The sequence below is a fragment of the Dipodomys merriami genome, unplaced genomic scaffold (genome assembly GCF_024711535.1).
Source record: "Dipodomys merriami isolate MVZ:Mamm:240054 unplaced genomic scaffold, mDipMer1.0.p SCAF_26, whole genome shotgun sequence".
Lineage (NCBI taxonomy): Eukaryota > Metazoa > Chordata > Mammalia > Rodentia > Heteromyidae > Dipodomys > Dipodomys merriami.
In genome coordinates, this window is record NW_027204048.1 from 11,897,501 (window position 1) to 11,912,197 (window position 14,697).

The following is a 14,697-nucleotide window of genomic DNA, read 5'->3' on the forward strand; positions in this document are numbered from 1 at the left end:
CTTTAAATAGCCAAAATATACAACAGAGAATGAGGATGTTTTCTCCACAGAAGGTTTTACGTCAGTATAGCAGTTACTATTTCTTTTACCCCTGAATATTTTGTTTCTAAACATTTTTCTTTTATATAAACCACAGACTTTAGAGACTCAAGCGGAGAAAGGAAAGACCCAGGGCACGAAACTTCTGGAAGCATTCACTTTCAGAGTCATGGAAATTCTAAGCTTGTCATTGCTTGACCCTGAGAACGAGAATCTCTTACATTTTTGTGCATGTGCAGCTCACTTGCTTCTCTCATGCTCTGCCTGCATGCTCTTAAGGACTGCAGAACGATAGCACACAGACTACTTCTTGCTATTGTTGTGCACACCAGGCATAACTAATCAATTATAGCACTCTTTTCCCTGGAGCATGGAAATAGTCTCAATATGCTCTCAGCATTATATTCCCGTCAGCCATTACTAATTGATCAGAGGTGAATTCTGAAATGGAAGCTGTCTACATTCTGTTCTGGCTAAGAAGATCAAAAGAATCAACTTTAGCAATCAATGAGGAAATAACCTGTCTTTTTATACCCAATATTATAATGTAGTTTTATGAATATAGGTGGAGGTTCTCAAAGTCTCTTATGATTAGTCATGCTTTCCAACACAGGCTACCTATTATAAGCTTCTAAATTAGAGACAACGGAAGATCCAAGAGATCCAGTGGAAAGAATAACTCAGGAAACTAGTACTAGTAGAATTCTCTGAGATTTTCCACATGTATGGGAACAAACATGGAGCTATGTAGTTATTAGTTGTAGGTCAGAGGGAAAAGATTCTGGGCAGACATTCCCTGGCTTTGGATTTGGGGAGGTAAAATAACAGCAGTATCTAAGAATGTTTCCGTATCTACATTTGTGAAATAAATATTGCACTCTAGAGTAAAGAATTTCAATGATGCCAGTTTTTTGGAATTAAGTGGCCTCAAGGTTATTTTTCCTCACACAGATTTATCTCCAGTTTATATGTCTTTCCCAATCTTCTTAATATTACTGGAGCAGAACAAGGTTAAAACTCAAGTGAAAAGCATTTAGCAATGCAGCAGCACTATCTATGGTTAACACTGCCCAGAATCCCTTCATTGTTCTGTAACATAAAGTACCCTAATTTTCTTTTGGAGAACTAGTCCTAAGTTTAGATGTAGGCCTGTGATTCTTTCTCAGCCAATCACAGCATTTCATTTCTTTAGCCATTATGATTGGTTCAGGGATGAACTCATGACCAAATGGGAACCGCTAAGCTTCCCAGAGATTTTTCTCTGACATTGCCAGAAATGAGGTACCTCTCTTTTCTCCTGGACTTGAATCTGGAGATGGAAAGCTAAATCTAACTTGGTCAGCATGGGAAGCCTGTGTAGAATGAAGCCCCTACAACCCTTAGGTTGGATGGCTTTGTTTGAGTCCCTAGGTTTAGTCTGGCAAGTACTCCTATAGGCTCACCTCTAGCATTAGGTATTTCTGCATTGGGAATAAAATTGATTTGCTGAGAATAACACACATGGAGTTATTGAGCACTGTAAGAAAGGAAGCATTGGAACAGGAAGTTCACTCCTTTGCTGCTGAGTAATATTCTAGAAAGGAGAAGCTCCTGGCTCCCCCAAAATGTTTTCAGTGACTTAGTCTTTAATCCTGGGAAAGCAACCTTGAATTGTCCTTTCTTTCTGGCACACAAAGTATCATGAAATAGTGTTGAAGAATGAGCATGAGAGCAAAGCCTTCCACAAAAATCAGTCATGGAGAGTCAAGCAAGAATAACACAAACACGGGCTGGGAAGGTGGCTCAGTGGTAGAGCACTTGCCTTGCATGCATGAGGCCCTGGGTTCGATTCTTCAGCACCACATAAGCAAAAAGAAAAAAGCCGGAAGTGGTGCTATGGCTCAAGTGGTAGAGCGCTAGCCTTGAGCTGAAGAGCTGAGGGACAGCGCCCAAGCCCAGAGTTCAGGCCCCATGACCGGACCCAAAAAGAATAACACAAACACTTGTAAAGGACTTTGTAAGTCTGCCATGTTCATCTCTACAGATCATGTTTCCTTAAAAAAAATTCCTAATGTTTTCCCCCCCCCTTCTAAATACCATATTACAGTTGTAGTCTAAGCTAAGTTTTAGATCTGGCAGAAAACTTGCTTTTGCCAAGTAATTTTCAGGTTAGCTTCCGAAAGTATTAACTAAGCCTTCTGTTTCCCTTCCCAAGCCAATTTGAATCTTTTTTACTTTTGGATCAGGGAGAGGGCTCTGCAGATGTGGAGCATGAAATCAAAGAACCAGGCAAAAGGAAATCATTTCTCCAATGTTCACAAATCCTTTCTTGCTTGTCAGTCTGCAGTGCCAACTACAAGTCTTTGTGAGAGTCTTTCAATGATCTTAAAAAAAGAATTCTCAGCTGGGTGTTGGTGGCTCTCACCTGTCAGCATAACTGCTCAGGAGACTGAGATTTGAGGATCTTGGTTTGAAGCCAGCCTAAGCAGGAAAGTCTGTGAAACTTTTATCTCCACTAAAGTACAAAAAAAAAAAAAAAAAAAAGCCAGAAGTGGAGCTATGGCTCAAGTGGCAGAGCGCTAGCTCAGGGACAGAGCCTGGGCCCTGAGTTCAAGTCCCAAGACACACACACACACACACACACACACACACACACACACACACACACACACACACACACACACACACACACACACACACACACACACACACACACACACACACACACACACACACACACACACACACACACACACACACACACACACACACACACACTTTCTCGTCCTTCAGTCCTACATCTGCAGGGTGAGATCAATGCTACCACTATGTGCCATATCTCCACCTACAGTTTTCTGATGGTTAATTGGAGATAAGAGTATCATGGACTTTCTTGCCAGGGCTGGCTTTGAACCATGATCTTCAGATCTCGGCCTCTTCCTGAGTACCCAGAGCCTGGCTTAACAGTAGTATTTTTTTTTTTTTTAAGATGGCAAAGCAGTTAGAGGAGGCAAACGTAAGTCATTAAGACAGGAGTTTTCCACCTTGACAAGTATTGACAACAGGTTTTTAGTGGGGCAATTTGTCTTTTCCCTGCAGAATGCTCAGCGATACCCTTAGTTTCTCCCCATTGGATGACCACAGCATCGCCCCGCCTTCTCTAGTTGTGAGCACCAGAATTGTGATCTCTCTCAAAGGCACGTGGGGTCAGAGCAAACTGCTCCTGGCAGGGACAATGCTCTCAGGAAAAAGCTGAGCATGCGTGGTACCTGGAAGCTGACACTGCCCACGGGCAGGTAGCTGTGGTCCTCCAGCATGCTCAGATACTCTGCCACTAAGGCAGCTGCGTGCACTAGGCACATGGCGGCCTCCGTGAAGCACTTCTTCTTGGTGTGTTTCTCTGCCATGTTCTGGAGCCAGGTGAGCCGTAGATCAGGAGATGTCTGGTAACTCTTGGCAATTCTGAGGACGGATTGATAAACAGGCTCAAGGACACCTGATTTATGATACTGCTATTCTATATCAGGTACAGAATTCTCTTCCTGATGGGTATGTGTGTGTGTGTGTGTGTGTGTGTGTATGTGTGTGTGTGTGTGTGTGTGTGTGTATGTGTGTGTGTCTGTCTGTCTGTCTTCTGGAGCTTGAACTCAGGGCCTGGGCACTCTCCCTGAGCTTATTTTCCTCAAAAGCTGGTGTTCTACCACAGTGGATCTACAGTTCTATTTTTGGCTTTTTGGTGGTTAATTGGACATGGACTTTCCTGCCTGGGCTGGCTTTGAACCATAATCTTCAAAAATCTTAGCCTCCTGAGTCACTAGGATTACAGGTGTGAGCCACCAGTGCCTGTCACTTGTAGGATTTTAAACCTATAGCTTCAGAAAATGAGAGAAAAGGCAAAAATTTTCATCCAACCAGTTTCATTCCATGTCCAGGTATACCAAATCCTCCCCAAACATTCCCTTTGTTAATACTAAGCTGTAGAAGAAGAAAAAGCCTGATAAAAGATGTCCCTTTTCATAGATCTTGAGCTGAGCAATCTTTGTCCTTTTCATTCTCTCCGAATAACAACAGAAGTCAAAGGTACTTCCTTTTCTTATCACATTGTACCAGACTGCTGCCACATACCTGATACGCCCAATCCCACCCTTTTCTGTGCCCATCCAATTAATTCTACCCCTGTGACCTATGATTATATGCTGGTGAGAACTGTACCATGACAAACCCTGAACCCCAAGGGATGACCTTTTAATGTTATCCGTTACCTGTACATAAGATCCATGAGCATCTCAGGGTCTTCCTGAAATTCCCTCATCTTCACTGTGTCATACAAAATGCTGTTCAGATTGCAGAGAAGTTCCTCCACCTGCAAAAGAGTGTAGGCCCCACCCCCGAACCCCAAATAATCTTGACTTTGTAGTTCGTGGCAAGCAGTTAAGAGTATAAGAAAACTCTAAGGGAAGCCATAGTTTTGCTCCCAGGAGCAGAGAGAAGAGGTGCAAAAGGCCTCTCTGGCTTCTGTCTCTGCAAGTCCAAGTGATTTTGAAGCCAGAGAGGAGTTGACTTTGGGGTCCACGATGTAGCCCCGCAATCTTACCCTCTCTGCATCTCTGACACGCTTTGTTTAAATACATTTGTACTAGTTCTAGCTACTGGCATCCTGAAAAGTTCTGAATTTTCCTCTGCGATGTCAGGGTGTAAGTGGGAACCTATCAAAGAACAGGCTAGGAGCAGGAACTGAAAGATGAAGGGGACATGTTTTATCTTTGAATCGACTCCACAGGCATTGGGACAGACATGGAAGAGATGACTGACCTCACAAGTTTCCTTAGGCTTCATCTTGTTTATAACTGCCTATCTTGACTTCCACTATTCACTAGTAAAGCAAATCATACCATCCTTACAAACCATTCCCAGTCATTATTTCCCACCTTAGATGAATCCTATCCCAGCTGTTTAATCTGACCCCCCCCCCACCACACATGTCTTTCAGAACCACCAGACTATAAACTAATGACCCTCCTCCCTTTTACTGCCATGCTGGGGTTCAATCCCAGAGTTTTGCACATGCCAGGCAAGTGCTCTACCACTGAGCTACATGCCTTCCCTTTCTCTAAGGTTACACAGCATTTGTTTCTTACCATACACTCAAAGCATCGGTCATCTCATCTTGTGGATGTATACTTGCACTACTCAAAGCACTGAGAAAGTGTGCATATTGCACAGGCAATAAATATTTGCATAGATCACATGCAACCTACATATGCATAGGTGTGACTTTGTAATTGGCCGATCCCAACCTCAGCCACATGACACCGCACGTTGATTGGTCTACCTGGATGGGAAAAGGAGTTGTCTGCATGGCGGTGTCCTCTTCTGAGTAGGCTAAAATAGTCCTCAAGGATCTTCTCAGGTGTTCTTCATTGAAGTCTGGGGCTTTGCCCACCAGAGAGGCCAGGGACATGGTCACTTGCATCTTTACTCTTGCAAAGTTCTGTATCCAAAGGGAAAACAAATGATGACCAAATGATAGTCCGCTATTCCAACTAGTCAATAATTGAAGGCAGTGGGCCCAGACACCAGCAATCAAATGCTCCCTTGAGTCCAGTCTTAATCATTTCCTTCTCTCAATAAACTGTGCGCTTACACTTCAGATTGTACACTATTGTTTCTATGGTTTGGTTGGACATTGTGCTCTCATCAATCTGTCAGGATCCCTTTAAATTTTCATGAACAATTGGGCTTTTCTCCATCCACATATAAGGCTGAAGGATTCTTTTATGTTGAGTCATAGGATATCTCCTTTTGTGCCAAGATTCTCTACTTGGAGCTTTATTTAAACTACTAAGAGGAATAGAACTTCCCAGGTTCGTATTTCTGAGATTTTGGATTTCCAGTGAGAAATGGCTTTCTGGTTCTCCTTGTTTCCCAAAAATCATAGAAAAATATGGCTATCCCTAGGGCCTGTGTGAAATGTCCTGAAGGCCTGGAGGTGACCTCGAATATATCCTAGGACCAGGCCTGGGAGTGTAGCTTGGTGGTAAGGCACAAACTTAGCATGTTGAGGCCCTGGGTTCAATCCCACAGTCCACCCTCCCCTCCCCCACCATGCCCCCCTGCCAAATGTCCTAATGTCTCCATTTCTTCCATGAGTCAATTAATCTTAATAGCATTCGAGCGTGGGAACAAAACATGACCAAAATAGCAAGTCCAAAAGCAGATGGCTAAATCTGCAAAAAAGCTAAAGTCAAGGTTTACTATTCTATTATTAAACTAAACTCCAAAGCATTCAACGTTTCACCTAAACCTCAGGTCTAAATAGCATCAATCACTTACAATTATCTTCCAAGGTCATCCTGAAATCAGGTAGAATTGGTACCAATTCAGAATTCAGGAAAGGACACCCTCTCCTCAATCTTCACCCTCTCTGTGGCTTATTTCTTTCTATAGATGATACTTTTTATTATTATTTTTTGTCACTCATGGGGCTTGAACTCAGGGCTTGGGTGCTGTCCCTGAGCTCTTCTGCTTAAGGCTAGTACTTTACCACTTTGAGCCACAACTCCACTTTCAGTTTTCTGGTGGTTAATTGGAGATAAAGGTTTCACAGACTTTCCTACCAGGCTGGCTTTGAACCATAGTCCTCAGATCTCAGCCTCCTGAGTAGCTAGGATTACAGGTGTGAGCCACCAGTGCCTGGCTTAGATGATACATTAAAAAAAAAAAACCTATATATTCTATGGGTCTTAAGGAAGCATACTGATGAAAACCAAGGCACTTTGAGTCCTACAAGCCACTGTCAGATGCCTGCTGCTATGCAGCTTGATACTCGATTTTTTCCTTCATTCTTCTATTTTGTGTGCTGGTCCTGGCTTCTCAGGCTTGATTGAACTCAAGGCCTCATGCTCTTGTTTGGCTTTTCCACTCAAGTCTGGCGCTCCACCATCTATACCACATCTCCACTGTTGGCTTTTTTTTTGGGGGGGGGCTGGTTAATTGGAGATAAAAGTCTCAGGTACTTTTCTGCTCAGGCTAGCTTTGAACTAAGATCTCAGCTTTCTGAGGGATGGCTAGGGTGACAGGCATGAGCCACTCACAAAGTTTTTCTAGAACAGAAAGAAAAGGCAACACTGCCAGGTTTTCCTTCTATTTTCCTCCCTACCGGTGCTTTGTGATTGACATCCCCCTCCTGATGTTAGGTTATCCCGTTAGGGTAAACTCTTACACTGCTGGCCCCAAAACTGAAGCGCATGAGGAGGTACAGGGTGGCGCAGGCTTGGCTCCGGGTGACATCGATGCTGCTACTGCAGTGGTGGAGCACGCGCTGGCACAGGTCTGCACACTGCTCCACCTCCTCCTCGAACAGCAGATCTCCGAACTAGGAAAAGATCCAAGGGGCCGTTAGGAAGCGCCTGACACACATACTTCACAGTTCTCTGGACTGGGTGTGGGCTGAAATATACAAATGTCTGCTTGGACAAGCAAAAAAAAAAGCCCCACAGAGTTCATACATTGCTCCATAGAGATAATGAGCTCTGTGAGTCAGAAGACGGATTTCAGCAATGAAGTCGACTTCAGATTTAATTACGAACCACACAAGGAAGGTCAGCGTGGTTAGGAACTTCATTGTTAGCCAGGCTGTGTTCCGCTGGGAAGTCACAGCTTTGAAGGAATTACTTGTGGGTTTTGAGGGCTCCTTAAGGAAATCATTATTGACTAAGAAAGAGAAAATGACTGCACTATGGGACAGCAAAGGGATTCTAAAATTTAAAAGATCCCCGTGTAGAAGGCACTCACTGAGATTTCCCAGAATTAAAAATAATCTGCACGAATGACCAGCCAAAGGTAATCTGTAGTCTCACACAAACAGAAATGAATTTCTAAACCTCCTGGCATTTTCTGACCAGACATTTTGAAAGATTTCTATGGAGTCACACATATGATTTAATCTCACTCTGTTAAGGAATTAAAGCAAAGTGTAAAACTGTAACATCATTCAACTATAAAGTCATTCAGTTGATTTTTGCTCTCATGTGAATAGCCATTTGAAATTTCCAGAGTTGGGGCCACATTTCCAATATGGGTAACACTGTTGATCTTTTCCACAGTGACTTTTTAACTTAACTTAAATTAAATTAATTAATTAATTAATTTGTCCGTTGTGGGGCTTGAACTCTGGGCCTGAGCGCTGTCCCTCAGTTCTTCAGCTCAAGGCGAGCACTCTACCACTTGAGCCACAGTGCCTCTTCCGGTTTTCTGGTGGTTTACTGGAGATAAGAGTTTCACGAACTTTCCTGCCAGGGCTGGCTTTGAACCACGATCCTCAGATCTCAGCCTCCTGAGTAGCCAGGATTACAGGCATGAGCCACTGGCGCCCCACAACTTTATTATTATTTTTTATACTGATCCTAGGTCTTGAACTTAGAGCATCACACTCATTCTAACTCACTTTCTTGCTCACAGCTAGCACGGTACCACTTGAGTCACATCTCCAGTCTAGCATTTTGCTGAAGATGCAGTCTAGAAGAAGACTCTAATGTTTTTGCTAGCTATAGTACTGGGGCATCTACTTGCTTCCCAGAAAGAAGACCTTTGTTCCACGTCACCTAATACACTTCCTGCGTCTTAGTCTACCTGAAGAAAGAAGTGAAGCTAGATGAGAATCTTAATTAAGAGTTAAGAAAACAAGTGTCTCATGTTTACCTTGGCAATGAGGGCTCGGAGTGTTGCAAAGCAGTGAGTCAAGTAGGTGGTGCTCTGATCACAGCTCAGAGAATTCACCAGGACCCTCAGGACACCTCCTAGCAGGCTGTCTTTACAATCCAGAGCCGAACTTGCCTATGGGGATGGAAGAACAGCATCATGAAATACCTGCCCTGTGCCAGGGAGCTGTAAACAGCGGAGACTACTGGGATTAGTTTAAGACCACGGACGGTCTTTAAGGATTTGATGAGCCTCTAGACATCATCCATGAGCAACCACAACATCTATGTCTCCATGACTGTATTTCAAAACTTCCAACTGATTTGGGATGTGTGCTCAGGTCTGGTCTTCTGAATGAAGTTTAAAGGTATACATCCCTCCATCTTGGGCCACAGATTCTGGGAGGTTCTTTGTATACAAGCTCTGGATTTCCTTGTGAGCTTATTCAAAACTACAACTGCAAGTTTCCCTGCACAATAGGGGGCTGGTTGGTGGCAGGAAAGTTTCTAACTAGAAGCTTATTTATCAGCTACAGAAGCCTAGGAAACACCTGAGTTTAATTTTTTCTTAGAAAGCTGCAAATACATTGTGAGGCTTGATGGTACAGGTAATAACAAACACTCAGACATGGTAGAAAGATAGTCAATGTGATATTGACCACTAAAGTAATCAACGATATGAAAGTCATCAAACCTACTTGAATCATCCAGGGAGTTGCTCAAGGTCCCTGTAGGAAGTAGCCTAACATTTACCTATCACCTTATACACATCTGTCTATTCCAAATCATCTTTAGATTACTTATCACACTTACTACAATGTAAATGTTATGCAAGTAATTGTTACATACGTTGTTTAGGAAATAACAGGGAACTCGGTACCTATTCAGTACAGATGTAATTTCTGTCCTGAATATTTTCTGTGATGGGTTGAGTCTGAGGATGTGGAAGACACCATAGCTACGGGTACTGCCTGGCCTTTCCCATTGCCAGGATGGTGAGCTCATTGAGCAAATGAACAGACTTTCAGCAGAGTCCCAGCCAAACATCATTTGTTCTATGTAACACTGTTTTTTCTTTTTTCTAATCCAGTGATAATGGCTCAGATGGTAGCTACCAGAAAAAACCTCACTACCATCTCCAGAAACTAAGCAAAACCTACCATCCACATTGTCAACTGGGCACACACTTGGGCCAATTTAACCTTGAGGCTCAAACTCATCAAATTCCTAGTGAGTAACCAGCCAAAGAAGCCAGAAGAATGTTTGGTGTCTCTGGAATTTGTAAGGTTATTATAAATAATAAACTTCCCAATTTCATTTTTTTTTTAAAAGGGCATTTTAGAAGCATGTTTCTTTCACCATTCTGAACGAAGATTTTCTTTCTAAATTCCAGGAAACGTATCCACATCTAGCAGATGAGATCAGGTATTCCTTGTCCTTACCTGGATAATATTTTCCTGCATATCTAGAATGATTAGATTTGCTTCTGTAGCCAGGTTGCCACTTATCAACGCTTCTTGATCTAATTCTGCCTTTGTTCTAAGAAACAAAAACAGGTCAAATTAAAGCACAATCAAAGCTGGCCTTGTTCCAATGACAGTTATTTATGTACTAACTTATAAAGACTTCAGAAAAATAAAAGAAAGCAGGAACTAAGGAGGCAGATATTTTCTGAGATTTGCATCTGGTCAGAAAGATTGTGTAGGTAATGCCTCTAGAACATCCTCATTTCTCTACCATTATGCATACAATGACAATTTTGATAAGAAACAAAATGTGTTAGAGAAGCAATTGTTGGTTGTTTCTAGCTATGAGTCCAGTCCATCAAATGGTTTCCTAAAGGCTCAGGGCCATGTTGGCAGTTCCTGCCAGAGAACTATCTCTGTGTATCAGTGAGGGAAGGCCAGGGCCCAGGCTGGAGAGACTGGGTGTGATGTGAATTTGGCACACAGGGATGATGTTGGGTGAGAACCGCTTCTAAACTGAGATTCAGTCTCTTAACTTCCCAAAGACGACCTGCAAATCTCTGTCCAACGTGAGACCTGTCCTTTCCCAATGGAAAGGCTGCTTTCCAGTGGGAAGTCATCCAACAGTGTGCAGGGCATCACTGGTGATTGCCCATAGAGAAATGAGTATCTCGATTCTCTTTGATTTTCAGGAAAGAGAGAATAGGTGTACTTTACACACTAGTCCATCCATTGCCACAAAATCCAAGTGAAGCCAGAAAGGAATACAAGCAGTTTCCTCTTTTCCATAGCTTTATTATTAACAGTTCAGCTACCTGTGGCCAATTCCAGACTGAAAATATGCCATGGAAAATTCCAGAATAAGTGCCAGAAATAAATGATTCATTCACTGTAAACCATATGATGTGTTGAGTAGCATCCTATTGTGCTTTTGGCCTGACAGGTAAATTACTGTTTCGTCCAGTGTATACAAGCTATATTCTACCCACCTGATGCTTATTCTGGTTATTCAATTGACTGCTGCAGCATCATGGTGCTTGTAGGTAGGATTTGGTTCCATTTGCAGGTTCAGGAATCTATTTATTCTATTGGGTCTTGGGATGTAGTCCCATGGATAATAAACTACTTTTCTTTCTTTCTTTTTTTCTTTCTTTTTCCTTTGTGCCAGTCTTGGAGATTGAATTCAGGGCCTGGGCACTGTCCCTGAGCTTCTTTTGCTCAAGGCTAGCACTCTACCACTTAAGCCATAGTACCACTTCTGGCTTTTTCTGTTTATATGATACTGAGGAATTGAACCCAGGGCTTCATGCATGCTAGGCAAGCACTCTACCACTATGCTATATTCTCAGCCTGCTACTCTACTTTCTATAGGCATCCAAATTTAGTTTTGGAAGAAAGGGAGGTATAAAGCAATACTTCACTAAGAAGCCCTGGAGGTGAAGATGGTACCACAGAAACAGAAGTGTCATGCTATCAGCTTGGATAATTGAGACCATTTAGCTCCTCTATCCCAACAATGAAGGCACTGCCATTGCTTTCATATGGCTGAGTATTCAGAGAAGGATTTCTGTTGATTCTACTGTTTCCACACTGAAGTTCGCAGGCCCTGAGCTACTCACGTGCATTTTTTTCCTCTCATTCTCCAAGTGCCAATATGAATATAAATCAGTTGAAATGTAAAAACTACGTATTTAGTTATATATGGGTAGGTTTAAATTTAGAGCAATACTGTCCAATATAATAGATGTCACACATGTGAAATATATAAATATAATAGGTGTCACACATGTGAAAAACAAATGGATACTAATTTTAATATATTTTAATTCATCTATCAATATGGTGTCAGTGTGTATCCAATGCAAAAATCACCAATAACATAAAAGCTGGCTGGGTGCTATTGGTTCATGTCTGTAATCCTAGCTACTCAGGAGGCTGAAATCTGAGGGCTGTGGTTTAAAGCCACTTGGGGCAAGAAAATTCATTAGTCTCTTATCTCCAATTAACCAAGAAAAGGGTAGAAGGCACTGGTGGCGCATACCTGTAATCCTAGCTACTCAGGAGGCTGAGTCCTCTGAGGATCAATTTTCCATGAGATTTATATCCAATAAACTACTCAGAAAAAGTCAGGAGTGGAGGTGTGGCTTAAGTGGTAGAGCACTAGCCTTAAGCGAAAAGCTCAGGGACAGTGCCCAGGCCCAGGATTCAAAAAACTCCAGGACAGGAAAAAAATAAAAAAAAAGAACATAGAAGTGAGCTGGACACCAATGGTTCATGCCTGTAATTTAGCTACCCAGGAGGCTGAGATCTGGGGATTGTTGTTCAAAGCTAGCCTGGGCAGGAAAGTCTGTGAGACTCTTAACTCCAATTAACCAATAAAAAGACAGAAGTGAATTGGACACCAGCTCATACCTGTAATCCTAGCTACTCAAGTTTTAAGAAGTGAAGTTCAAAACCAGCCTGGGCAGGAAAGTCCATGAAGACTCTTATCTCCAACAAACCACCAAAAAGCTGGAAGTGGAGTTGGGGCTCAAGTGGTAGAGCACTAACCTTGAGCAAAAAAAGCTTAGGGATCACACCCAGGCTCTGGGTTCAAGCCCCAGTACTGGCAAACACACATACATACACACATACACACACACAGACCTAAAATCTGGCATGTACTTGTTGTTTGTTGTCCATCTCAACTTGAACCAGCTCCATTTTAGGAGTGGTACCCATGTGTCTGGCGGTTACTGTAGTGAGGAGTACAACTCTAGAGTGTTCTAAACTTCCTTCCTTCCTTCCTTCCTTCCTTTTGTTGGTCGTGGGGCTTGAACTCTGGCCTGGGCACTGTCCCTCAGCTCTTCAGGTCAAGGCTAGTGCTGTACCATTTCAGCCACAGTACCACTTCCAGTTTTCTGGTGGTTTATTGGAGATAAGAGTCTCATGGCTTTCTTTCCCCGGCTGGCTTTGAACCGTGATCCTCAGATCTCAGCCTTCTGAGTAGCTGGGATTATAGGCGTGAGCTGCTGGTGCTTGGTTTCCTTTCATTTTTTTTTTTATAGTGCTAAAATAGATATCAAAATTTTCCATCCTAGCAATTTCCATGGTCTAGTTCAGTGGTATCAAGTATATTTACATTGTTATGAGACCTACTACTAAGCTTGTATCAGAGAGGCCTGGCTGCTATTCTCTCTTGACCACTGTGCCTCAGATACCATTGCACCGTAGAATCAGGTAGAGTTTTCTAGCAAACACTAATTCTAGTCCTCCCTTGTGGGAGACCTGAATTCACGGGGTCTGGGTGCTTTGAAACAGCACCTAGCCCCTGAAGGGTTGCAGGTGTGTATCCGAATGTGTGTATGCAGATGTACTCTGACACTGGGCAGCCCACAAGTATTTCAGGGCTGAGGGCTAACCTGGAGAGAACTGGGGGGCCTTGCATGGTAAGATTCAATACTGTGTTGTGGCAGCCAGCAGAAGGGTGAGGTTTCCCAAAACATCAACTTACTCAGCCCCGCCAAACCATGCCTTGTAAGGCTCTTCTTTCAATCTCGCAGAATAGACGGTCTAGCCATGTAAGCAGACCCACCCTGACAATATGCATATTTTTGTTCTTGTTGTCATCACTGTACACTGTCTGAACTAGAATGTGCCAACTTTCAGAACTAAGCATCTTACAGGTCAGTTTAAGCAACTTCCAGCAAGAACACAGTATACAGCGCAGAGAGGTGTCATAATAAAAATCTGACAAATAAAAATGTGTTAACTTCTTTGTCTATCAAAAATCCCATGAGTAGCTGGGCCTTGGTGGCTGATGCCTGTCCTCTAGCTACTCAGGAGGCTGAGATCTGATGATCATGACTCAAAACCAGCTCAGGCGGGAAAGTCTGTGAGACTCTTATCTCCAGTTAACCACCAAAAAAACCAGAAGTGGTGCTATGGTTCAAAGTGATGGAGCTCTAAGCTTGAACAAAAAAGCTCAGGCACAGCACCCAGGCCCTGAGTTCAAGCCTTACAACTAACATCAACAACAAAAAGTCCTGTAAGTGGATCAGAATAGTAGTATTCTGTGGTAACTGAAAAAAATAGTACAGGCTCATATTTATTTACTAAGCAAGGTTGCTATTCAAGCCTTCTGTTTCTCTGCCCACCTTTGATGGATGCTTCACACATCATGAAGATACTACCTATGCTTTGAACTCTTGAGTAAGGTTTTAACCAGTGTTCTGCTCAGTGACGTTCAAGACTCATTAGGCTACCTGTTATCATAGGCAAAGGAAGTATTTATCCCTTAGATGTCTTGACTTGTTGCATATATAACTCCCTGTGTCTCCTCTCTCTCTCTCTCTCTCTCTCTCTCTCTCTCTCTCTCTCTCTCTCTCTCTCTTCCCCCCCCCTCTTTCTGTACATACACACACACAGACACAAACACACACACAATATTGTGATCCAAGTGGGATTTCATCTATAAATTTCATTTATGGTGTTTTTTGACTATATTTCCAAATACAAATCCATTGTAGGAAATA

At 42.7% G+C, this 14,697-nt stretch overlaps 1 protein-coding gene across 3 annotated transcripts in view; it reads right to left on the minus strand.

Moving 5' to 3' along the window:
* Positions 1–14,697, minus strand: part of Dock8 (dedicator of cytokinesis 8) — a 212,812-nt gene that overhangs the window by 18,945 nt on the left and 179,170 nt on the right. For all 3 annotated transcript variants that reach the window (XM_070035686.1, XM_070035685.1, XM_070035687.1), the window contains 6 exons: positions 10,160–10,256; positions 8,719–8,853; positions 7,241–7,393; positions 5,351–5,509; positions 4,281–4,381; positions 3,288–3,480 (listed from right to left, as the gene is read on the minus strand). In XM_070035686.1, coding sequence (XP_069891787.1) covers positions 3,288–3,480; positions 4,281–4,381; positions 5,351–5,509; positions 7,241–7,393; positions 8,719–8,853; positions 10,160–10,256 — 838 coding nt within the window. The remainder of the gene's footprint in view (positions 1–3,287; positions 3,481–4,280; positions 4,382–5,350; positions 5,510–7,240; positions 7,394–8,718; positions 8,854–10,159; positions 10,257–14,697) is intronic.